The 24,399-nt window shown below is 40.8% G+C and overlaps 3 protein-coding genes across 3 annotated transcripts; 1 reads left to right on the top strand and 2 right to left on the bottom strand.

The window, feature by feature from the left end:
• Nucleotides 1-34: 34 nt before the first annotated feature.
• Nucleotides 35-11,022, top strand: MONOS_8660 (uncharacterized protein; the record flags this gene model as incomplete). The annotated part of the gene is made up of 6 exons (XM_067879089.1): nt 35-76; nt 148-250; nt 303-365; nt 449-583; nt 936-1,086; nt 1,254-11,022. The coding sequence occupies 6 exons, from the start codon at nt 35-37 to the stop codon at nt 10,570-10,572; spliced, it is 9,813 nt and encodes a 3,270-aa protein (XP_067736435.1). The 3' UTR covers nt 10,573-11,022.
• Nucleotides 11,023-12,999: 1,977 nt separating this feature from the next.
• MONOS_8661 (uncharacterized protein) lies at nt 13,000-20,376 on the bottom strand (the record flags this gene model as incomplete). The annotated part of the gene is made up of 1 exon (XM_067879090.1): nt 13,000-20,376. One exon carries the CDS (start codon nt 20,374-20,376, stop codon nt 13,000-13,002), a length of 7,377 nt encoding a protein of 2,458 aa, XP_067736434.1.
• A 2,016-nt stretch (nt 20,377-22,392) lies between these two features.
• Nucleotides 22,393-24,355, bottom strand: MONOS_8662 (uncharacterized protein). The gene is made up of 4 exons (XM_067879091.1): nt 24,297-24,355; nt 24,180-24,227; nt 23,108-24,119; nt 22,393-22,989 (listed from the first exon to the last, which is right to left on the bottom strand). The coding sequence occupies exons 2-4, from the start codon at nt 24,222-24,224 to the stop codon at nt 22,799-22,801; spliced, it is 1,248 nt and encodes a 415-aa protein (XP_067736433.1). The 5' UTR covers nt 24,225-24,227; nt 24,297-24,355; the 3' UTR covers nt 22,393-22,798.
• Nucleotides 24,356-24,399: the final 44 nt, after the last annotated feature.

Below are 24,399 nucleotides of genomic sequence, written 5' to 3'. Positions count from 1 at the left end.
AAAGTTTTTGCTCAGCTCTTCTCCTCTTTTGAAAATGTCAAACGTTATATTTAGAATTCATAATAACACGGATGAAGTGTGATTCATTTTTATTTTTTGTCATTCAATTGTCATGTGAAATTCTTACTTTTCTTTTCTTTTTCAAAGTTTATTCGTCCACTGGAGGGGACAGGAGTAACAATTGAAAAGGGGGCACTTGTGGGCTTTATTAACCCTGTGATGCCACGATCTACTGAAGCAATTTTCCAAGGTTTTGAATGTCTTTGTATTTTAAGCTCAATATTAACGTTTTCTCCAAAAAGTTATGCAAGTCATGGGACAAGATGGTACAGAAGGAGAAGTTATTTTATCAATTGGAATTCCAGGTTTTGCATTTTCTTCTTTTTTGAAAGCAACAGTTATATTTCACAATTTTTGAAATTATTGCAAATGGCTGAAATTTTTACAGCAACGGAACATTTTCTAAAGATTTTGTTTTCAACTCAAGCAAATGGTAGGAATAAATTCTGTGTTATGACACATGGCATGCGTTCATTTCAGGTAAGGGCGCCCGCTCCTTTGGCACCTGCTGTAAATGTTGATGGTGTGTTTTGAGCGATTTTGAGTTTTTTTATGAAGCAGTTCGTTATAATTTTATTGTGTTTGGAAATTTCGTTTTATTTTTTATTTTTTATTTTTTATTTTTTATTTTTTATTTTTTATTTTTTATTTTTTATTTTTTATTTTTTATTTTTTATTTTTTATTTTTTATTTTTTATTTTTTATTTTTTATTTTTTATTTTTTATTTTTTATTTTTTATTTTTATATTTTTATATTTTTATATTTTTATATTTTTATATTTTTATATTTTTATATTTTTTTTATTTTTTTTATTTTTTTTTTTAATTTCATTTTTTATTTGTGAACGTTCAAATGAAATTTTAAATTGCTTTAGTTACATTCACACTTGATTACGCGTCCGAAGACGCAAGAAAGGAATTTCAAAAAAATCAAGTAATGTTTTCTGCTTCGTCTGAAAGCCCACTAACTGTGCCAACATCCATACCAGATGATCTTCCTCCTGCAACGACTTTTGATGATGGAGTGTGCATTATTTCTCCTGTGATAGGTGTTGAAGGGAAGGAATCGGTGCAAGTGGATACAACACAAGCAATTCTAAAATAATTAATTTTATTTTTATATTTTTTTTAAAAAATATTTGAATAAAAATAATAATGGATTTATACCAAATTTATGTTTTCATGTTTTATAGTATGGGATTGATCGAATTGAGAACGATTTTGAGCATGTCTGATACTGCAAAAACTCGTTTTCTGGAATCATTTGTGTTTGCAACAAATGAAGAGCAGCGAATTAATGCGATTAAGCAACTCACTCCTCTTTCACAGGACTATTTTTATTACAGCATTTTGAATGAGCAGATTAAAAGCCCAGATGCTGAAACTCAAACAGAGAAGGAACTTCTCAAGCAATTGCGAAATCAAACATCTGCAGAGTTTGGAAATTATCAAGTAATGACACTTCGACGACATTTGTTGAGTTTTACATCATACGATGAAAAAGCAAAGGAAAAAGTGGTTGATTATTTAAGAGATGATATTTTAAAGATGAGCTTCACTCATACGAGAAATACCATTGGTACCACGTTTGCACTTGAAACAAAGGATAAGCCGCCGACTTTTCTTGAACAGGAAATTGTTTCTTTCAAAGCAAATTGCAAGCAATTCATGAATTCAAACACGTTTTTTTCTTATATTACTTCTGAAGGCCTTTGGGACATTATGTCTATGAAACAATCAAAAACAGAATTGTTAAAAATGTTATCTATAATGCCAAATTGCTCCCATCCAAAGACTGTAGATATTGTTGATTCATTTTTGAGCTTGAATGGACGATTTTCAGACATTACAAAGAAACTTACCCTTGATCAATTGGAAGAAATCGAGAGACGACATAGTGAAGTTTTGAAAGAAAACTCTTTTGTGGAAGCATTGGTTGAAGCAATGAGACCCACAAGTGAAATTCTGTTTGAAAACGATCAGAAGGCGCAGGAAGAGTATTACGAAAAACTTTGGGAGCTGTCTCAGAGATTGACTTCATTCAACAACCAGACAAAGATTGCTCTGATGGGGATGTGCTTGCTGTTCGACTGGAAGCGGGGAGCTCCATCAAAGGAGAAGTTTATTAAATACATTGAAATTCCCCAAAGTGACTTATACATTCAAACAGGTTTCCAAAAGAGCTTACAGGGATCATCAAGATTGCCAGAGAGAATTTCGAGGAATAATTACGTTATCCGCTGTGTGCAGAAAGAGGTGTTCGATTCGAATGATCTTGTCCGCGACTACTTGACGCACTTCATTATGAACGGTGAAGACAGCAAAGTCTTTTCTGATTACATATCAGAAGAAGAACTGCGGAAGCGTGTGCTGGAGGCGATGCTGCTGAAAGGTGATGTGAAGGGCATCGAGGAGATGAACATGAGCACTTCTGAGGCAGGGTTTATGGAGACGGTGCGCCAGCGCACTGAACTCGACATTGTCGAGACGAACAAAACGACCTTCGCAGCGGAAGATGCAGTGGAGCTGCGCGTGCGTGTGAAGAACATCGAGAAAGTGCAGATGCGGCTGTATGAGTTGAACACGTATGCGTGCTACACGATGGAGGACAAGGAGATTGGGACAGACATCGACCTCGACGGCCTCTCGCCTGTTGTCGAAGAAGAGCTGGAAGGGCCCGTGGGCAATGCAGGTATGCGGAAGGAGCTGGTGATCCCACTGGATTGGATGACAGGGAAGAGGGGTGTGTTTATGGTGATGCTGTGTGGAGGAGGGCAGGCGTCGCGTGCTCTCATTCGGAAGGGAAGTCTTCGGCTTGTCAGTCGCTGCACTGTGGAAGGACATGCAGTGTGTGTGCTGGACGAGAAGAACAGGCTGATTACAAATGGACGAGGTTGTGTTTGGGTTGATGGGAAAAAATACGGAGGGCTGAGCGAAGCGGAAGAAGAAGCAGAGAATGCGAAGGAGTACAAAAGAATGCATGGAGGTGCACTTTGCGAAAGCACAAGTGATGCAGAACATGAAGGTTCCGAGGGGAATCTGATGGAAGAGAAAGCAGAAGAAACAGAAACTCCAATGAAGCCATCAACGCCTGTGCTTGTGGGGGACAAAGAAGAGAAAGAGGATGAAAGTTCAGAAGTTAGCGAATCTCAAAGCAAAGAGCCAGCCGAGAAGAAAAACAATCTGCTTCAGGAAGGAGAAATCCTCATTCCGTACACGACAGAGAGCGTGCAGAACAACGGGTCAGACGGCAATGGTGTTCGGAAGACGATTCTTCTGAGCGACGGCTGCCGCCCAATCCCGTTCTGCGTGCGGTGGCCGTTTGTGCACCGGAGAGAAGAGTACCAGTTTGAGGTGGGTGTTTATGTGGACAGAGAAGCATTGACACCAAACAGCACAACGAAAGTGCTGCTTCATCCGTCGCTGAAATGCAATGGTGTGAGCGCATCAGTCACTTTGGTGGAGAACGTGGCTGTGACATTCACGTCGTTCGACAGGCAGAACATTCCCATCACCACTCATGCAGGAGAGGTTACCTTTAGCGACACAGCTGACTCTGTTGTGGACTACCACGTGTCGAGTGAAGGGCTGAGATCGCTGGATGTGCTTGTTGAAGGGAAAATTCGCATTGCCTCTGATTTGGAGAGAGTTGTGACAGTGTCTTCGAAGCGGCATGTTGTTGTGGAAAGCGCAGGAAGCACAAACAACATTGTCAGCGGTTCGATCCGCCACGACCTTAAAAGAGGATTTGTGGTGTCGCTGTATGGGCTGACAGGGGAGCCTGTTCCGAATCAGATGTGTTCGTGCCAGTTCTTCTTCAGAGCTATGAAAAGATCGAACACGTTCACCAAAGATGGGGTGAGGCTGATGAGCGATGAAAAAGGGGAGATCACTCTGGGAGAGTTGGAGGATGTGTCTGAAGTGAACATCACCACTGCCAGTGGGCATGGGCTGGACACCCGCACGCTTCACTTCAACATCGACATGAACAGAAGAGCATGCAGCACAGACGATGCAGAGAACGTGCACCGTGTAGCAGTCGGGCTGAAGGGGCAGCAGCTGCTTGTGTCGTGGCCGGGTGTCTCAGAGCAGAATGGAGAATACATCCGCCTTTTGCTGCTGAATGACAGGTATTATCCACAAAAGGACTGCACAAGTGACATCATGGTGGGCAACGACATTGTGATGCTGTCGGGGAATCTGGTTGGTGGAGACTATCTTCTGTACAACTGGAAGACAGACAAGGAGATGCGCGTGTCAATCATTTCAGGATACGATGAATCATCTGGAGCTGATTCAGCTTCTGCTTCTTCTTCTTCATGCTCCTCATCATCATCCTCCTCCTCCTCTTCTTCTTCTTCTTCTTCTTCACTTCCATCATCCCCTCAGCAAATAGGCTATCTCATCACCGGAGCAAAGCGCCTGGGTGTTTTGAGTCCTCGTCCTATTCTCAACATCAGCACCGTCACGCACAACGAAAATGGAGACATCGTTGCCACCATCGTTGGCTGCACATCCTTGACACGTGTACACTTCTTCTGCAACTGCTTCTGTCCGTTTCTGGATGCAGCGACCACTCTCAACACATTCACCAGTGCGCAGCCAAAAGTCGTCTTGTTCCGCGGTGCGAAGAAAAGCGAGTTTGTGTCGAACAAAGTGATGGGCACCGAGCAGCTGTATGTGCTGAACCGCAAGCTGGCGCTGCCGCGGCTGGGCAACTCGCTCTACCCGCCGTCGATGGTGATGCACCCAGTGATGACACGGGTGACAGAGAAGAAGCAGCTGCGCCTGATTGCAGACGAATCGATGCAGAGCAGCACTGCAGACGCAGAAGACGGAGAGCTGGAAAAGCTGATTAGGTTAGATCCGTGTGGCTACAGCGGGAAGGAGACAGGGAAAGTGGCAGAAGTCGAATGGGACGCATATCGTGGTGATGCAGCGGGTGGAGGAAATGCAAACAACTTGGACTTTCTGGCGAGGAAGCCGAAGATTGTGCTGAACAGGAAGCCAGTGGACATTGTGGAAGAAGGGAGCTTTTGTGGCGCTGATACTGGTGATGGTGATGGTTCAGAACTGGAGCGTATGCGCAGAGAGTCTGAAATGTATCGTGCGAAAGTGGCTGTGTTGAGAAAAGAGGAGATTGGAAAGGGGCATCGGATGGTGACGATTGTGGCGGCTGATGATGAGCGTGTAGTTGTGAAGCAGATTGCGCTGGATGTGGAGCTGCTGAAGAAGATCTACGAGAGGGAGAAAACGGACGGGACACTCGCGAAGAAGGCGGAGGAGAAAAGGAACAAAAAGAACAAGAAAGCAGAGAGACTGCTTGGAAAGACAGAGGAAAATGAAAGCGAGAGTGAGAGTGATGGAGACAGTGACAACGATGGCGAAGAGGACGAAGAGGACATTGGCTCAGAAATCGCGAACGACCTCCGATTTATGGAGCCATTTGACCCGAACACGTCTGTTGTGGAGAAGAAGAGTGCATTTGTGCTTTTACCAGAAAGTATCATGAAAACTGCGCATAGCTCCAGCCGCAGCAAGATGATGGTTGCAGAGAATGGCAAGGAGGATTGTGATGATGAAGAAGAAGGGCACGAGAATGATGGCGATGAGGAAGAAGAAGACAGCGATGATGATTCGACAGTCGGAGACGAGAAATCCAAATCGTCTTCTTCACCTCTGAGTAAGATTGACAAGCTCACCCGTCTTCTTCTGAACGACAGTCGAACAAAGTCCATCAAACCTCTCAATTTGGTGCCAGTCAGCTACGATAAAAGCATCAGAAACAAAGCAGTTGTACACAACGTGGAGAAAGGGAAGTGGGCGATGTATGACAGTCTGCCTTCTCTCCTGTCGCTTCTGAAAGGGATGGCAAGTAACACCGGCTTTTCTGAGGTCGGCGCGTCGCTGCGTGTGTGGGAAGGGCTGGTGGCGAACTGGGGCAGGCTGCCAGACAAAGAGAAGATCTACCGCATGGGCGCATTTCCCTGTCACGAGATGTTCTTCTTTGTGAAGAAGAAGTCGCCTGCTCTGTTTGAGCGTGTGGTGGTTCCCTTGCTGAAGAACAAGAGGGAGAAGACACTGATGGACTATCTCTTGTTGGATACACAGGATGTTGCTTTGCTTCTCGGCTACGTCGAGTCGAGCAGGTTTGAGGAGCTGAATGCGTTGGAGCAGATACTGCTGATCTACCAGATCTGGAGATGCAGAAGCAGAGGAGCGGGGAAAACGAAGGGAAAGAAGGAGAACAGCAGAGACGGAGAAGGAGAAGGAGGAGAAGGAGAAGATAGAGACAAGAGTGGATGGGTGGAAAGAGAGAAAGAGAGAGAGGAAGACGGGCGAGAACTTATTGGCCCAGGAATCTGTGCGAGCATTCTGCAGCGGAGTTTGTGTGAGTCAATTCGACAGAACGAGATCACAGAGCACGATGCAAATGTGCTGAAAAGCTCCTTTTTGGAAGTTGCGCGAGTGAAGGACAAGAAAAATGCGAAGACGAACAGAAGACTATTGGCAGATACGAAGGCGTTTGAGATTGCGCTGGCTTCGGGTGTCTGCAAGAAGCTGGAAGACACAAAGAAAAAGAGGCTGCAGGTCAAGGCAAGCAAGCAAGAAGCGAAGGGGAAAGGAAAAGGCAAAGATAAAGGCAAAGAGGAAACGAAAGAAGTGGAAGAAGAAGAGGAGGAGCTTGACACTCTTCTTCAGCAGGATGTGGAAAAAGAAGAAAAGAAAACAAATCAGTCAAGCTCAAGCTCAAGCTCAATCTCCAGTTCAAGTTCAAGTTCAAGTTCAAGTGTATACTCATCTTATAGTTCTTCTTCGACATCGGGGAGTGCTTCATATGTCCCCACAGTCTTTGATAGCTATCCAGGAATTAGTGGAGCAAATGCATATGAAGAAGAGGAGTGTGCTGCTGCTGACGAGGAATTAGATGGCGGAGGAATATTCATTCCCACAAGGAACGAACGGTTTAGGTCAATGTTGTCATCACAAAGTGAGATGTTAAATTCAAACTTGGATCAAACGCTGGCAAGATGTTATGAAGTTGGCAGTTCTCCAAGGTCGGATTCTCCAAAGAAAGGAGCAGGATTATCGTTCAGCATGCCTTTCTTTGGCGGTCTTTCTTCAAAGCGTAGAGCTTCTCCATCCCCTCCCAGACACAAGGCAATGAAGAAAATTGCAAGTTATGGCATGGGTCAAGAAGATTTCTGCAGATATATGCCTAAAGCTGCGCCCATGTCAATGCCCGAGCCAATGCCCCAGCCATTTCCTGCAGATGTTGTGAATGCTCGCCAGAAGCAGCTGCCAGCCGTGCCCCGCTTCCACCAAGTGGAGCCGACAAAGGAATATCGCGAGGCGCAGTATCACAATGTGAAGCATGCAAATGCTAGTTTGATCCCCTGGAATGCATTCTACGCGGATTATGCTGAGTATCTGCTCAACGGGTGGGGAGAGGAAGATGAAGGATCTGTTTCTTCTTCTTCTTCTGCATCTTCTGGAATCCATCATGGTAAAGTGCCATTCTTGTCCAGGAACATCACTGGATGTATTACGACTTTTGCGTCTGCTGCATTTGCGCTCTCTCTGACTGACATATCTCTCACTTCTGTTGAACAGCAAGTCGAATTTGAAAAGCATGTGGCTCATGCTCTGAAGCCATCTGCTTCTGCATCTGCTTCTTCTTCTTCTTCTGCCTCTGAAGAGCGAGATGGGGATTCTGTGCAGAAGGAAGGAACGAACGTTATTATAACGCCAACATCGCCAATTCTTTTTCTGTACAAAGAAACCTCTCAGGTGACAAAGAAGGCAGAAAGGAATGAAAAGGGAGAAATTATATTTGTGCCTATTGTTCAGAAAGATAACCAAAATACATCCATACAACTGCCACAATCAGCGTCCTCTTCTTCTTCTTCTTCCTCTTCTGCTTCATCCATTTCGATATCATCTTCCTCCTCTTCCTCCTCCTCGTTGGCCTTCTGCCCCCAGAACATAATGATTGAGCAGTTCTTTGTTGATCTGAGCGACCCAACTGAATTCGATGCGAGTGGGCTGGATGTGCCGAAGCGTGTCATTGGCTCGCTTCATCCTCGTCGCGCGTACAAGTCAATCGTCGTCATCAACAACCCAACAATAAAAGAGCAGAGCCTGAAAGTCGTCGTCCAGATACCCGAGGGCTCCATCGCCTTGAACAAGACGAAGATCACTGAGACGTTCTCTGTCACAGTGAAGGCGTTCTCCACCAGCCAGCTGACATCCTATTTGTACTTCCCCTTCGAAGGCACGTATGTTCACTATCCGGCACAAGTTGTGGGCAAAAACGGGAAGCTGCTGGCAACCACAAGCAAAGTTCTGTCAAAAGTGAAAGTGGACTGCACAATCCGCCCATCAGAAAGGAAAGGGTGGAGTTATCTCTCGCAGGACGGGTCGGGCGAAGAGCTGTGTGCGTTTCTGGGAGAAGGCGATCTGTTTTCACCGGAGATCAAGCTGAGCGACATGTGCTGGCGCTTCGTGAAGGACAAGGAGCTGTTTGTGCGTGTGATCAACATTCTGCGCAGCCGGTTTGTGTTTTCGAAGGATGTCTGGTCGTATGCGCTGCTGCACCGAGAGCCAGTTTGGGCCATCAGAGATTACCTGCAGTGGAATGGAGGAGAAAAGAGTGTGGAATCGCCTGTGCAGAACAACAGCCACGCGCTGAGCAGGATCATTCCAGTGAGCCACACCATCAACTCTGCTATCTTCTCGTATGACCCCACACTGTTTGGGCAAATGAATGTGTTTGACTATCGCCCGCTGATCAATGCACGATCGATTCGCAGCGGAAGGCAGCTGGAGATTCCTGACATCACATTCAACAAGCACTACTTGGAGTATCTCGATTTCTTGGCTCACAAAATGGCGAGTGGGAACTGCTGTGTGAATTATCACTCAGAAGATGCAGATGACGAGAACGAGAAAGACAAGCCAGAGCCACTTGGGAAGAGTGAAGGAGACGAAAAAGTTGTTCCGTCAGGTGGATTTGTCACTGTTTCTGACGATGACAAGCTTATTCTGTCGTATTATCTGGTGCTTCAGGATCGAATAGAAGAAGCGCAGCGCTTGTTCGACTCGATCGAGTCCGGAAACATTGAGACGATCAGAAAGAGGGTGAAAGGGCTGCTTGCAGACAAGGAAGACGAAGAGACAGACACAACTGAAACAGACAGCGTTGACAACAGCTCACTCAGCAACGTCAGCACAACTGGCGAGAGGAACGTCAGCCAGCAGGACAAGGAAATAGACATGGTGATACAATATGACTACATGTCTGCGTATTTCGACTTTACCCGCGCATCAATGGCGGCTTCAGCTACATCTTCTTCTTCTTCTTCTTCTTCTTCTTCTTCTTCTTCTTCCACTCCTTCAAAGCCGCATGCGAATTCGTGGGCTTTGGGAGAAGAAGTGCCACCTCTGAAGATTGCACGCTCGGTTGCTGCCAGATACAAGAACTGCCCCATCACACGCTGGAAGCTGATGTTTGACGAGCTCCGGCTGCAGCTGAGGGAGATTGATGATCTTTATGAAAGAGTAAAGAAGAGGGGAAAAGATGGAACAAACTTGAAAGACGAGGACGAGTTCGGAGCAAATGACGTTGTTTTAGATGATCCGAGTCGTCTGAAGGACGAAGAAGGAGGAGAGGGAGAAAGAGAGAGAGAGATGAGACAAAAACGCAAGGCAGAAAAGTACAAACTACGTGGCAACGAGAAGGAAAAGAAAGATGTGACACTTTCGATGGAGGTGCAGCCGCAAAGGGGGCAGATTGTACTCAAGCAGAAGAACGGGCATCTGAAGCAGGTGAAGCTGCGGTTCTTCTTTGTCGACGTGGAGCTGATGTTCAGCCTGAATCCGTTTGTTCAGGAAGTTGGCGAGCAATTTTCTGTGATTAAGCCGACATTTGAGCTTAAAGCATCATTCGCTGCTTCTTCTTCTGCTTCTGCTCCGGCTTCAGCTTCTTCTGCTTCTCAGAGCGAAATCGTTGCATCGCCACTTGTTGCGCCAGAGTATACAGCCAGCAGAAGAAAAGGGGCCAAGCTGCTGGAGGAGATAACAGTGTCTGTGCCAGAAGAGATGCGCTCGAAGGACATGTTTGTGGAAGCAGTGTATGGCAATGTTAGGCAAACAGGGAAATGGTTCAATCATCAGATGTCGATTGAGGTGTATGAGTCAACAGGAAGGCTGGCTGTGCGGCAGGCAGACAACTTGAAGCCGCTGCCAGGAGTGTATGTGAAGGTGTTCACGAAGGACGGGTCAGTCTCAAGCTCAGAAAAAGCGCAGTTTGTGAAGGACGGGTTCACAGATTTGAGAGGGTGCTTTGATTACTTGTCGGTTAATGAAGCCACAAAGGCCTCGAGGGACTTCGTGCCGCTTGGCCAGAGGCTGAAGAAAAAATCCTCTTTATCCAACAAAAAGTTCTCGGTTCTGATTTTAAGCACGACACATGGATCAGACGTGGTTGAGGTGCAAGCTCCTGCTGAATAAAATATGATGTACACATATGTCTTTTGTGATGTTTGAATTTTTTGCCATTCGAAAAATGAAATATCAAAAAAAAGGAAAAAGAAAAAGCAATAAATTGAGTTTTTACAATCTGTTTAGCTGAGAAGTTGAATGTTTTAGTTTATTTCAAATGTTTTGCACAGTTGTTTGTAAAGACGAATATAAAGCGTTAGAGCACTTTTTTGTTGAAAGAGGATGTTATTAATATGCTTTGCATTGACTGTCTTGTTATTAAATATTATCAATTTCACTTTTGTGAGAAGTTTGTTTTGACATGAAATTTAAAAAAAAAAAATTATAATTTTTTTCTCTTTCTTTTTCTTTTTTGTAATTTTGAAAAATGTTTTGTATTGTATGGGTTGTTTATTGTTTCTATTTTTTCAATTCTTTCAATCATAGTTTTTAACATGTAATAAAAAAAAAAAAAAGAATCACACTTTTCTTGTTGAATAGCCTGAAAAAAAAAGGAGAATCTATTTCAATTGAAGTTTTTTTTTCCAATGAAGCTCTCAATTCAAACTTGCTTCTTTTAAAGTGAGTCATCTTTTTTCAAAGATGCTTTTCTTTTTCTTTATCATAAATAGGTCTATTGCATATCGCTTTTAGGAAATAAAAAGAGAAAGTGAAAAAGAAAGAGAAAGAGAGAAATGTAGATATCATTACTTTCAATTATGTGAAAATTTTTCTAATAAATAATTATCGAATTTTTGAATGGGAAATTTCACTCTTTCATAAAAAAAAATAAGCGAAAAAAAAAAATTAGAAATATTGTTATTCAAAAAAAATTGATTTTAAAATTGTAGACAATAAATCATGAGAAATGCTATTTTTTATATATATATTATCTTACTGATACTTTTTTAATTGTAACAATTAACTAATGATTGATAACACCCATAATAAATTACTGAATTTGTTTGAAATGATCATTTTATGATTCTGCCTCATATGCACTTTATATATAAATTTTGAAAATGATTTTATATTGAAGTTGTTTGCTTATTGTTTTATTTTTATTATTTTTCCTCATACTCATATATTCATTAACAAAAATGAAACTTTGCAATTATCTCTTTTTCCTGTTTTGATGAAATGTATGAAAACTAAAAAAGGAGAAACAATTGCGAGCTTCAAAATTTATCAATGAAAAAGATTAAAAGCAAGAGAATGAAATGCATTTGAAGTATTGTTAAATGCGAAGAATTCGAGGAAAAGAATGATAAAGATTGAAATCTTAATTCTTTACTGTTCCATTCATCACTATTTTTTTTATGTTCCAAAGTTCCCATTCTGAAAGGGGGAACTCCAGAACGTGAAGAGAAAACCTTTATCGAAAGTATTTGAATTCTTCGTTGCAATATGAATTCTTGGAATTCAAATTTTTCGCAATCACATATTTTCGCCAGTGATTCTTGAGCTGAAAGATTTATCTATTAGAGATTTCATTAATATTGAAAAAATAGAAACAAAACATCTTCTTCAAATGGACTACAGACGAAAGGTGGTTCACACAATTCACAAAACACGCATTGTTTTTTGAGATTATTACGAACCGCATCAGATAAAACTTCATCAGAAAACATGAATAACATTGGTTGTGCTGTGCATTTTGGTTGCATGTTACTCAAACAGAGTGGGATCCTTTCTCATATAAATGGAAAAAAGAACTTTCATGGGACTTTTCACATTAAAAAAAGTTAAAGTTATTTTCTAAAATAAAAAATAAAATTTAATGATGATGAAGAAAATGGTTATTTTAGCGGAATCAACTTGATTTTTTTATCATTAACAAAAATATGTATGTATTTTTATTTCTTTATATTTCACATAATTATTTTATTTCTTTAAAAATGAATAGAGCAAGAAAGCACAGGATGAAAAAAAAAATAGAAATTGCCCAATTGACATAGTTTCTTCCATCAAGAAATCATTGAGTTTTTAATTTTATTTTAAAAAAATTGAAGTCAATGAAGTGAGACGAGCAAAAGTGGGCTCATCAATAATTATCCTTTCATTTTTGAGGTTTAATTCATCAATATCGCTGTGCCCTTCTTTCAACAGCTGCGGTTATGAAGGAGAGTTTCCATTGTATCAAAAGATGAATGTTAGATTCATTTCTGAGGCTCAATTGAACTATTTTAATTATCTACTTTGATTTGCTCTCTTTGTTTTATGTGTAAACTTGAAGCTATTAATCAAAATACCATTTCACATGCGATTCAACGTATTGATGAAGAAATATAATGAAATGTGATGAATGCATTTGAGCAGTAATTTGACGCCAAGGATGAAGAATGCTAAAAGTATACAAAAGAAGCAGAAGCCCTCAAGAGATAGATATCAACAAATACGATCTATCACAATTAGTTCCATGAATCATTTTTCATTGGATAATTTTCATTGATAAATTCAACTGGTGAATGTCAATAGACTTTCACCGTCAGTAATTCTTTCAGAATCTGCTCTATCTCCAGAGCGCTGCTCCATGTCAATCGCATCGGACATTGTGAGAACAGCAGCTCCAAGCGGGAAATGTTGGATAAGCACTCTTTTGATGGATGCGAGCGTTGGCCTTGCTCCAGGACTGATTGCTATGCATTCTTTTGAGTATTCTTTCAGATTGCTGTCTCCGATCATTTCGATATCAGGTCTTTCTCCATTCACTATTTTCTGCCCTGCCACCTCACCCTCATACTCTCCAAACGGAATCTCCAAGGTCAAGCATTCCCACAACATCATCCCAATCGAAAACACAACTGATTCCTTTGTTGCTCCCATCTTCTTGTTCATCTGCAATTCAGGTGCCTTCCACCTCAGACACTCTTTTTTGAAGTCATCCTCATCCTCAAAAGCAGATGAAGGAGGTGGTGAGTCTGTTAATCTCTCGCTCATCACTGAAATATTGGAGGAAGAAGATACAACACTTAATGAAGAGATCGATGAGGAATCTGAATCATCAGAAGAAAGGAAGTCAGAGTGCATCACAATGCAGATTACCATGTGTTCTGAGAACAGCACAATGTGCGGACTGAGATTGGAAAGAGATGAGAGAGGATTTTCCATTTCGTCAAATGAGTGGAGTGCAAGATTTGCCACCCAGAACAGGATCTGCGCAGCTGTTTGCTCCCTCTCCTGCAGAGTGCCTATCGCCATCTCCTTTGTCTTATTCTTTCCATGAAGAAGCATGAACAGCGAATCCCTCAGATCCACAATCAACTTCTCATGTGGAGATGAACAGGCTATCGCATCCACCAGATTCGACATCGACGAGGTGGTTGGACACAGATCCTCCCCACGAACAAAAGTCGAATCTGAATCTGTTGTTGAAGTGGATGAAATGGAAGGTGATGGTGATCTCTTTCTCACCTCTTCCTCATCTTCCTTTTCTAATGCCCAATCAGGAATTTTGTCTGAGTCTTTCCCCAAGATGTATTCTGTCGATCCGCTCTCACTCAACAAATGCTCCGATGACTCTGAATGTTGCATATTCGTCTCATATATTCTCTTCTTCATCCTCTCATCATTCTTCTTCTCCGCTTCTTTCTCTGCTCTCCTCCACTGCTCTTCAGGTGACATCTCCATTGTCACCATCTCAAATGCCTTCGGATCTTTTCTGATATTATCGTTCACAATTTCTCTTAAATCTTTATTCTCATTCTTTGCTTTTCTCCAACGAACAGCCAAAACAACAATTATTGCCAGCAACACAATGAAAACTGCAGAGGAAATCACAATAACAACCCACCATGACTTCTTCTCATTTCCACCTTCCGCAATCCTTTCATCTCCTTTTGCCTTTGTTTCACTTCTATTCTTCAGAATGAATGGCTGCGTTGATGAGGGAGAATCGGCATTCCCAAATAGAATGCACAAGCTAACTTCAGTCTCTTCTCTCACATTCTCCAATTGTGAAGATGTTGCAACTGTTTGTATTTCATTTTCTGAAGAAAATCCATCTTTGTTTATCTCGTGGAGTTCAATGAATTCCTCATCTCCGCTTGTGAAGCACAATTTCAAGGTCAGGTTGCAAGGAAGAAGAAGCTCCCCAAACAGAGTCAAATTTGTTGCACCCGAGGATATTGGCAAGCTCTTCACTTCATGCAGCACAGGGATAAATAGTGCCGATGGTCTCTCGCTGGCTATTCCGCTCAGCTCACATCCATCATTCAAGATCCACAATGAGGAATCTGGCAAAACTCCATCCCCTGCTTTCACACTTATTATATCTAACTTGGTCGAATCAGAGCACCAAATATTTCTTCGAGCTGAAGGATACAGCTCAATCGCTGGATTGTTGTTCACAAGCTCGCCTTTCTCGATTCTCATTGTTCCCCCTCTTGCTGAAAGGCCACCATTGGCAGAGTTTGTGAAAGTCGTGTCACTTATCACTGATTTGCTTTGAACCACATCTGCAAGCGATCCGTTCCATTCGCAAATGAAGGGATCGACATTGCTCATGTGAGGCACATCTGTTTCGATTTGCCTTTCTCCATCAAACAGGCATCCTTTAATCTCGATATCTTTGCAAAACGACAGCGAGGCTATGCTTCCCGTTGTTTTGTGTGTTTGGCATCTTGCAAACGAGCAATTGGACAATTTCGCAATGGAGTTAAATCGTTCAATTCCAATTCCACTTGCATCCTCTCCCACACATGTGATATTCTCAATGAAAGAAAGCGATAAAGAAAATGAAGCTAATGAAGTCTTGCTCTCACCTCCATTGACTGCAATAAAGCATCCATTGCGCACTTTCGCTTCAGTCGCGTCCAAATTCTCCATCTTCACTGCTGCATTTCCGCTGATCTGCACAAAATCCTTTTCAACTTCCACATTATTGACAACAAGATTGTTGACTTCGATCGACTTCTTGATACAGATGGCAGCGTCACATTCAAATGAAAGTGAAGAAATGTTCACCTTGTTCAGGAAACATTCGCCTCCATCGATTGAGAGCAGACAAAATGGAAGAGATCTTTTTGATCCTCCAACCAAGCTTCCTGCCTCGAATGAGCATGCATTTAGTGTTGCCTTGCCCGAGTCAACCTTCAAGAAAGAAGTGCGCTCTGTTTGCAACGTCATTTCGAATGCGAATAGAAGGGATTGCAGCTGCACCTTGCCACTTGTGCGGATCACGAAATCCTCAGATCCCTTTATTTCTCCTTTCACAGTCACAATGCTGCCATTCTCCTGCAATCCCCTAAACGTCAATGTCTCAAGCACAACTTCTTCGTCCACAATTGACTCCTCATCGACAAACAGCTGGCTGAAAAAATCATGAGTCAGATGCCGCAGCCCAAACCCGATTGTGGCACATGGCAGCTTCGGTTTTCCACACTGCTGCTCATTGCTCCCTCCGTTCCCTTCTTTGCTCGACACCACAATGGTGTCAGATTGATACTTCACAATCAGACTCATCAGATCCAGCGCCTTCTCCTTGTGATCAACCTTGTCCATCCCGAATATTGAATTTTGTTTGATGAATTCTTCATCGCGGAAATCGAGGTTGAACTGTGTTTCGTTGATCTGGCTTTCAATGTGGTGGCACTCGATGAACACGTCATTTCCCACTTTCGCTGTGTTTCTTCTGAAAGTCACGTTATCAAAAGCAAACTTCAGTTCTCCATTCAGTCTGGTGGAAAGATACACACCTCCTCCTTTCCCTTCGCTCGCTGAGCATCCGCACAGCCTGACACTTGCATTCTTCAGCTTGAATGATCCTTCTTCATTCAATGCGAATAGAACTGCACCTCCCTTTGTGCTTCCACCTGCACAACACTCTTCCAGCGCAGACGATTCTATATCAACTTTGACTCCACAAGTGCATGTGCTGCATATCAAACTTGCGTCTGTGCCTTCCACATTCACAGAAGAGAAAGTGCAATTCTTTGCAACAACTTCGCCCACATCATTTCTTTCGTTGTTTTTGTGGTCTCTGCTTTCATCTTGCACCTTCACCAGACTTCCACATTCAGCTTTTGTTTGTGAAACACTGCATTCATCAAACAAGCTCTGGACTCCCGAAAGAATCACAAAAACACTTTGCTTCGCTTCAATCGATGTGATCATGCACTTCCATAAACGCAAAATTCCCTTTTTCGCAAAGCATAGAGCAGCATTATCCATTTTATCTTCGTCTCCATTGGTTGACAGTGAGCAATCGTCAAATTCAAGCATTTCACCATCACTTTCGAATATGCCTGTTTTTCCATTTGGCTGCAAGCGATATGTGCAAATGTCAAGTGCTCTCAGTGAAAGGGTTTTGCTGTTGCGTATCCACACAGATACTGCACTTTCTTCTTTGCTCCCAATTTCAAGAACAGAACGCATAACTTCATCTCCTCCTGAACCTTGGGGCTCAACGACCAGCCCAGAAAAATCGCATGAACCTTCCACGCTTGCTTTTTCTTTGATTTCCACAACCTTGCTGCTTGCATCTTTGACAATATGCTTCAGCCCCATCCACATCGATTTGCAAGGATCTTCATCACTCCCGCATCTCGCAACATCGTCTCCTCTTTCCCACACAACCACAACTGAATTGCTGTATTCAACCAGAAATCGGAGGAGGTCTGTGTTGTTCCGCTTCTCATCAGTTCCCACAAACAAATTCGAGTTGTCGGTAAACCCATCAACGCTGAATGCAAATGTCTGATTTGTCACTGATTCATTCAGATCGTTGCTGAGGATAAATATGTTTTTGCCAAGAAATGCATCATTATCTTCGAAATGAACATTTGCAAACACAAAAGAAAGATCAGAGGCTGCCTGTTTGTTGTTCAAGAAGAGGCAACCACCCTTGCCAGAATTGCTTGTTTCAGCAGCACACCCTTTCATCTCACAACTACTCACTTCAAGCAAGCAACTTCCAGATAGGTTAATGCTTATCGCTCCGCCTGAATTGCTTGCAATTGACTTCACATTTGTCATATTACACTGCTCCATCACAATCGCATTTTTTGCATCTTCGCTGAAAAGAACAGCACAATCTGTATTTGCATTGGACAAATCTGCAAATGTGCAGTTGTTGAAGCTAACTATTGAATCGTCGGATGCTATATGTTCAGCTCCAAGAAGTGACAACTCCAATACAGTCCTTTCTGTTCTTATGTTGTGAATGGTTGTCCATTTCATAATCAGTATTGCTCCACTGCATCGCATTATGGAGTATTGAATCTCTTCTCTCGACTCTTCCTGCATTTCAAAGATGCATTTCTGAACTTCCAATACTCCGTTTTGTGATGTTGAGCTGATCAAAGTGTGCTTTGTTTCATCAAAGCGTTTTGGCAACTGAAGAACCATGTTCTTTATTAGAGTGTTTCCCTCAGAAATAATGACACTATCTGACTCTCCTCCAATTGTTGACTTTATTATCACAATGATTTGTCTGTTTGTTTTGGTTTCGACACTCACACCTGTTAGATCAGTCTCCTGCTCAATTGCTGAGCGTCCAGCGAGTATTATTCCTTTCTCGTCATCGTCTGCAAGTCTGCGAACTCCGTAATCCACACTTGCACATGGGCACACTTCCATGCCACACCATATTCCATTATCTCCTGTCAGCCCATCCACTTCAATGACCAACGAGCTGTAACCTTCGAGGAAGATGAAAAGATCAACATCATTTTCGAACTTTGATCTGTCTTTTCCCATCAGCGAGTTGTTCCTCTCAGTGATCTTTTCGTAAAATGAAAACGTTGATGCTGTCACAGTCTTTCTCAAGTCTTGGCAGACAAAATACACATCTTTCCCACATCTTGCTTTATTCCCTTCCACATTCATTCCGGCCAAATCAAATCTCGATAATTCACCCTCAAATCCCAGCCAGAGTCCTCCTCCACATCCACCTCCATTTCCTTGCTTCGTTCTTCCAGCAATGCATCTCTTTATTGATGTGGCATCGCTTGTTGAACTGATTCTCAATTCTCCGCTGCCTCTCATATTCAGCTTCAATCCTCCTCCATTCCCACTTTCTGCAACACAGTCTTCAATGGTTGTGTTTTCCACAACAACAACTCCACCATAAGCAATCACTCCACCAATCAACCCTCCATCTCCTGTTTCCAAACTGATTCCGCTTTCATTGCAATTAATCACATGAATTTCATTTGCCTCGCTTGCCTTTATCAGCCCAGAATCCGTGAACTGACAAGTACTCCAATCACACATGCTCAATCTCAACACACAACTGCTTCCTGCATAAATCAAACTGTATCCTTGCATATTGCATTCGCTGGCATTCATTTCATTTGCGGTGAATGAGCCTCCATTGACAATCTCAACAAATCCATTATCATCGGAAAGTGAGATATTTCTCAGATCGACATTTTCAATCACAAATTGAGAGGCGTTTCCGTTTGCAGTGAACCCAGATTTCATAAATTTCATTGAGTCCAATTCCAGTGATGACACTTTCACTGTTCCTTTTTCCACAGCAAACAACGAGTATTGAATCACATTTGCTCCAGTCGAAAATTGAAATCCGCATTGATTGAATTCCAAAATGTCTTTTTTCAAGTTAAACAGCGTTTCATGATACTGCAGAACTGAGGGCAAGTTCAACACAAGATTTCTCATTGTTGTTTTGTTCGAAACATCAAACAATCCCTTGCAACTCTCTTCTGCACACGATGCTTCTCCGTGGATCACGAGCAACACCCCATCTTCGGATGCATCAACATCTGTCTGAGCTTTGGAAAAGACAACAGTTGCGTCAACATCCACTGCGCCATTAACTATTATGCTTATCGGAGAGCCATTCGCTCTGTTGACTGGGAAACTCAGTGTTCTGCATTTGAAAAACGCAAAACCACAGCGAGGATGATCAGATCCAGAAGCAGACACTTGAATCCCACTTTGGGGCACATCTTGAGTATAGCAAAGAATGGGGACGATGAGTGAAGTGTTACTGGAATCACCTATCCCTTCTGCATCACTCGCATCTTCATTCATTTGCAAGACAAATGCGAATCTCTCAACTGGGATCAACTCCAGATGATTTGATGCAATAAACACGTTCCTCCCATGTTCTGCGTGATTTCCGTTGAACACCACATTCACAATCTCAAACACATCACTTTGTGCAGACAACGTTAAGAACAAGCCCCCTCCTCTTCCGGTGTCACTCACTCCGCTTGGATTCCCATTTCCGTTCTCTGCCCCACAATCGTGAATTTCTGTTGCAATGCTGCTTTGCCCAATCTTGTATGATCCTCCCTGCATCAGACTCCAATCGATACATCCTCCATTTCCTTCACTGCATGAGCAGTTTTTGAACGTCACATTTTTTATCCAAAATGAGTCCCTTCTTCCCCTTGATGTTGAAAATATACCTCCATTTCCTTCTCCTTTTGAAATATTGCTAAATGTCACATTCTTCAACATGTTCTCTCCTGTTCCACTCTCAATATCTTCTTCGAAGATTGAACAGCTTGACAAGGCAATATGCTCAACCAAGCAGTTGTCCATTTGAAACTTGGCAAATATGACTAGAAACAGAGAATTGCTCCGAATTCTTTCAGCTGTTTCGTCAAGCCCGGAAATAGTTACACTTTTCAAAGAAAGCATCCGTGAAGCTGCACCCATCGCAAATAGTGAAACAGAAGAATCATCGGAGTTGTGATGAATGGTAACAAGCGATATTTTCATCGATCCTGAAGTCAATGTGAACAAGAATGATGAAGGATCCAGCAAGGATGTGTTTATGATACAATTGTCATCCTTTTCACCTTCAAATGAAGCTTCTCCGCCTTCGATGATCATTGCCAATGGAGAAAATATTGATTGCATAATATTTATCGTATATTTTGGTAAATTTTTGGAGAGAAGATGTGCAGCCTCAATTGACTTGCATGGATAATTTTTTCTATATCCACAAATATCATCGGTAGTTCCATTTGAATTCACAAATCTAACACAAATAATGGGCAACCAATTGTTATATAGAATGTTCCTTTCATTGTAATACACTCTATTTTCCGAAGTGAATGAGTAAGAGTTTTCAAATGGGTTGGCAACAATATATGAATTGTTTATTTTGACATCAAGTCCCTCTTCGCATTGCGCTTCATTATTCATGAAAATACAGAAAGAAAATATTACAGGAGAGGGATCGTTTTTCATCCATTCTGTTGATTCAATAAATGCACCACCACCTCCACGTTTATAAACTTCTCCTGTTCCATTCGCAATATTGTTAAAGAAATCACACTCAGATATGACATATCTCGTTGTATTTTTTTGGATGTATAAGCCACCACCATAAGATGCAGCTTCGTTGTTTAAGAATCGACATAATTGTATCAAATTATTATCATTTCCAGACAGTTGGTTTATTCTTAAGCCTCCAGCGTATTCTGGAGAAGCTTTGCATCTAGTGAAGATGCAGCGCGAAATGCAATAGTCATCAGTCACGAAAAATAATAAAACTCCACCAGAATTTTTTCTTGATTCACAATTTGTGAAATTGCATTCAGTTAGTTTAACGCCCAATCCTTTTTGAACATCAACAGCTCCATCGTTGTTATGGCTCATATTGCGAAAACTGCATCTTTTGCATTCAAGGGAAGAGGTTCCTAACAAATAGATTGCACTTCCAACTCCGTTAATGTTAGCGTCATGCCATTCACAGTTAGTAAAAACATGTACTTCATTTGCACCAAGTTTTTGCTGCTTCATATTTTTATTATTTGATACGGCTATGTTTGCTTGGCGGATACAGCTTTCGAAGGTGATATTGAGAGCTGCAAGTGAAGAAGATGGACTGTTCACTGATCTTGTAATACCCCCATCAATAACATCACTAACTCTATGAAAAATACAACTGTCGAGTGTTGTCGAAGTTGCAACTGATATCGTTGGGGACACAGACTGAACTGGAAATGTTGATGTGATGTTGTGCATAAAAAGGCAGGTGGCGGAAACTGAACAACAAATGTCTGCTGCTAGGAGCGGAGTTTTTGACATCTCAAACGATGAAAACAATGAATCGGAAAGAGAAATAAATGCTTCTTTGTGGAACATTATTGAATTGGATGAAGAGCAGAATAAACCTGGAATTGGTGTGAATGAACGAATTGCGTAAATTGAAAGATTTTTAGCATCTGCCACTCCTCCATCAATCACAAAAAAACTGTATTCAGAAGAAGAAATTGAAATGCAGCTCGTGAGGAAAAGAACTGATTGCTCATTGATTCGAAAGAAAGATTGGTTATTTGATGTTTTGAGAATGATACATGAGCATTCAAGTGTTGTGTTTTGAACAGTAAAAGATCCAAGAATTATTCCTCTTTCGGTTCTTTCTTGAGTAGAATTTGATAAATTCTGATTTCGCTCACAATCAATATTTTCACAGTTTATATTTTCTTTCCATTTCATTGCACTGAAATTTGCTTGGAAGAAGGTGAAAAGAATTGCAGCAATCATTTTTTTATAATTACCGTGTGAAAAAATCTTTGTTATTTACCTTTTTAAGCAATAGGTTCAATGCAAGAACAAAATAAATGAATCTGATCTTTTCCATTAATGTTTTCCATCCTTCAATTTTCATTCTCGAGAAATTAAAGAAATGTTATCAAATTATTGTGAAAAGTTATTTCATGATTATTTTTGTGAAATAATATTTGATGTAAATTGGAAAATGAATGGGAAGATATTGAGTTTTCATCGAAATGTTTGTTGACAAAAAAAATAATGGAAATGAATAATCTCATTTTTCGAATTATGGAAAATGAAGGGAAGTTGTATTAGAATTCTTTGTAATCTTATTTGTGATTTTGATTGAATAAGAAAAGAAATGAATGATAAATAAATAAGTAAAATTATTGATTCGTATATTACAAGGAAACAAAAATAAAAATATTCATTTCAAAATATTGCAAACGTTTTTAAATCACAAAATCAATGGAACGTTCAGAATGAAATCTTTAAATAATAAAGTTTAATAATAATTTTCCGATAAACAAATAATAAACTGTTAAGTTCCAATTTCAAATTGAAATTTTCTTTTAAATAATCGATTTCACATTCCATAAAACATGAAAAACTCAACTTCCAACAAATTTATTGCTCAACGCATATTGATGAGCGGAAAGCATAAAAAATTTAAATGTCTTCCTTGCAAATTTGTATGTCTATCAATTCATTTTAAGTGTGCCCTCCTGCCTTTTATTATTGTTTTATCTGATTGTTATTTGTCCAAGTTATTGTTCATTCAAGTTCCAGGAAAAAAGCTCGCTTTCCTCCTTCTCATTTCAAACAAGGTCATTCTGAGCTGAGCTCGACGCTTATCACGTTCGCTCAGCTCTTCTTTTTTCTCTGTTTCAATCGCCCGGCGAATTGCTCTTGTTTCTGCTGCTGCCTCTTCTGCTTCTCGTATTTCTCTTCTTCGCTTTGCAAGAAAATCTAATAGATAAAAATGTATATTTTTTAAAAAAAGAGAAAGATATAAAAAATAATCAATAAACGTTGTGCAATCATAAATGAATCAATAATCAATAATGCGAAAACTGACAAGTTCAACCTTCAATATCTTTGTTTGCGTCATATGACGAATCAGAACGCGGCTTTCTCTGTTTCTGTTGTTCTGCATTTTTAATTTCTTGCTCTTCGTTCAATGCAGACGATAAAGGCATTGCCAAAATATTTGCATATCCTTCATCAAGTTTGACAGCATTCAATCTTTCATTTGATCCTTCGAACTGGTCAAATCCTTCTATCGTATGCATCAACTTGTTTTTTGCTGCAGATAATTTCATTCGTTTTTCTGCATATATTTCCTCTTCTTTGTCCCTTGTGTCTCTTCTTTTCCCATCTTTAACCCAGTCTCTTGCTAAAATCAACGAATTCATAAATTCTTCCATCTTGTTCTGTCTTTCTTGTTTCGCAGCTTGTTCTGCTGTTTCCTTTTTCTTCTCGGAATCTTCTGACTGTTCTTCACCAAATAAACGCTCAATGTCTTCTGCCATCGAAGAAGAAGTGACGGAATCGCTGTGGTTTGATAAAGCAGTTGAACTTTTGCTTTTTGAGCTTTGATAAATCACATTTGCCGATGGTGGTGGAACGTGCGAATAATCTTCGTATAAATCCCATCCTTTCATGTCATCTTCTTTCTGTTGGTTTCTAAAAATTGAAACATGTTTTTTGTGAGAACCTTCGCTTCTTGATTTCAATTCATCAATTGCTGTTGATAAAAGAAGAGGCCTCTCGTTAGAAATATCTCGAGATGATTCTAAAAAAGAGAATGGTGCGTTTTCTTCAATTTTTTTAGTGAAATTTACAGAAACAGCCGAGTAATCATCAATCATTTTTCCACTTGAAAGTTTTTCATATAGTTTGGCTTTTAATTCGAGTTTCTGTTGATACTGCGAAAGCGGATCCGAGTCTACATATTCCTGAATATCCTTTTCCTTTCTTTCAAGTAGTTTTGGAGGTATAACGTTTGGATTTTCACTTTTTCTCACATAATTTGGGCGATATTCCCCGCTTCGCGTTTTTTCTTTGAGACTTTCGACAATTCCTTGAAGCTCAAATGTCTAATAAATTTGAATGAATGTATAAATATGATTCATTGATTATACTCAAAAAGCACATACAGTTGTCGAGCTAACTCCTTGAATTGTATTAGTCGGATTCCACATGTTCTAACAAAATTATTAATTCATGAAAAGCACATATAAATTTTATTTATATGGATGCATGGGAATATATACTTAATGATGTTATATTTACTTCGATTTCCTTTTTTGTATTCACATGCAGTTACCAATATAAAAATATTTTGATCCATTATCGATTTTATTCGTTATTTGCTTG

The sequence above is a fragment of the Monocercomonoides exilis genome (assembly GCF_001643675.1).
Source record: "Monocercomonoides exilis strain PA203 chromosome Unknown scaffold1-2713096, whole genome shotgun sequence".
NCBI lineage: Eukaryota > Preaxostyla > Oxymonadida > Polymastigidae > Monocercomonoides > Monocercomonoides exilis.
This window is presented reverse-complemented; position numbering and strand designations above follow the sequence as displayed.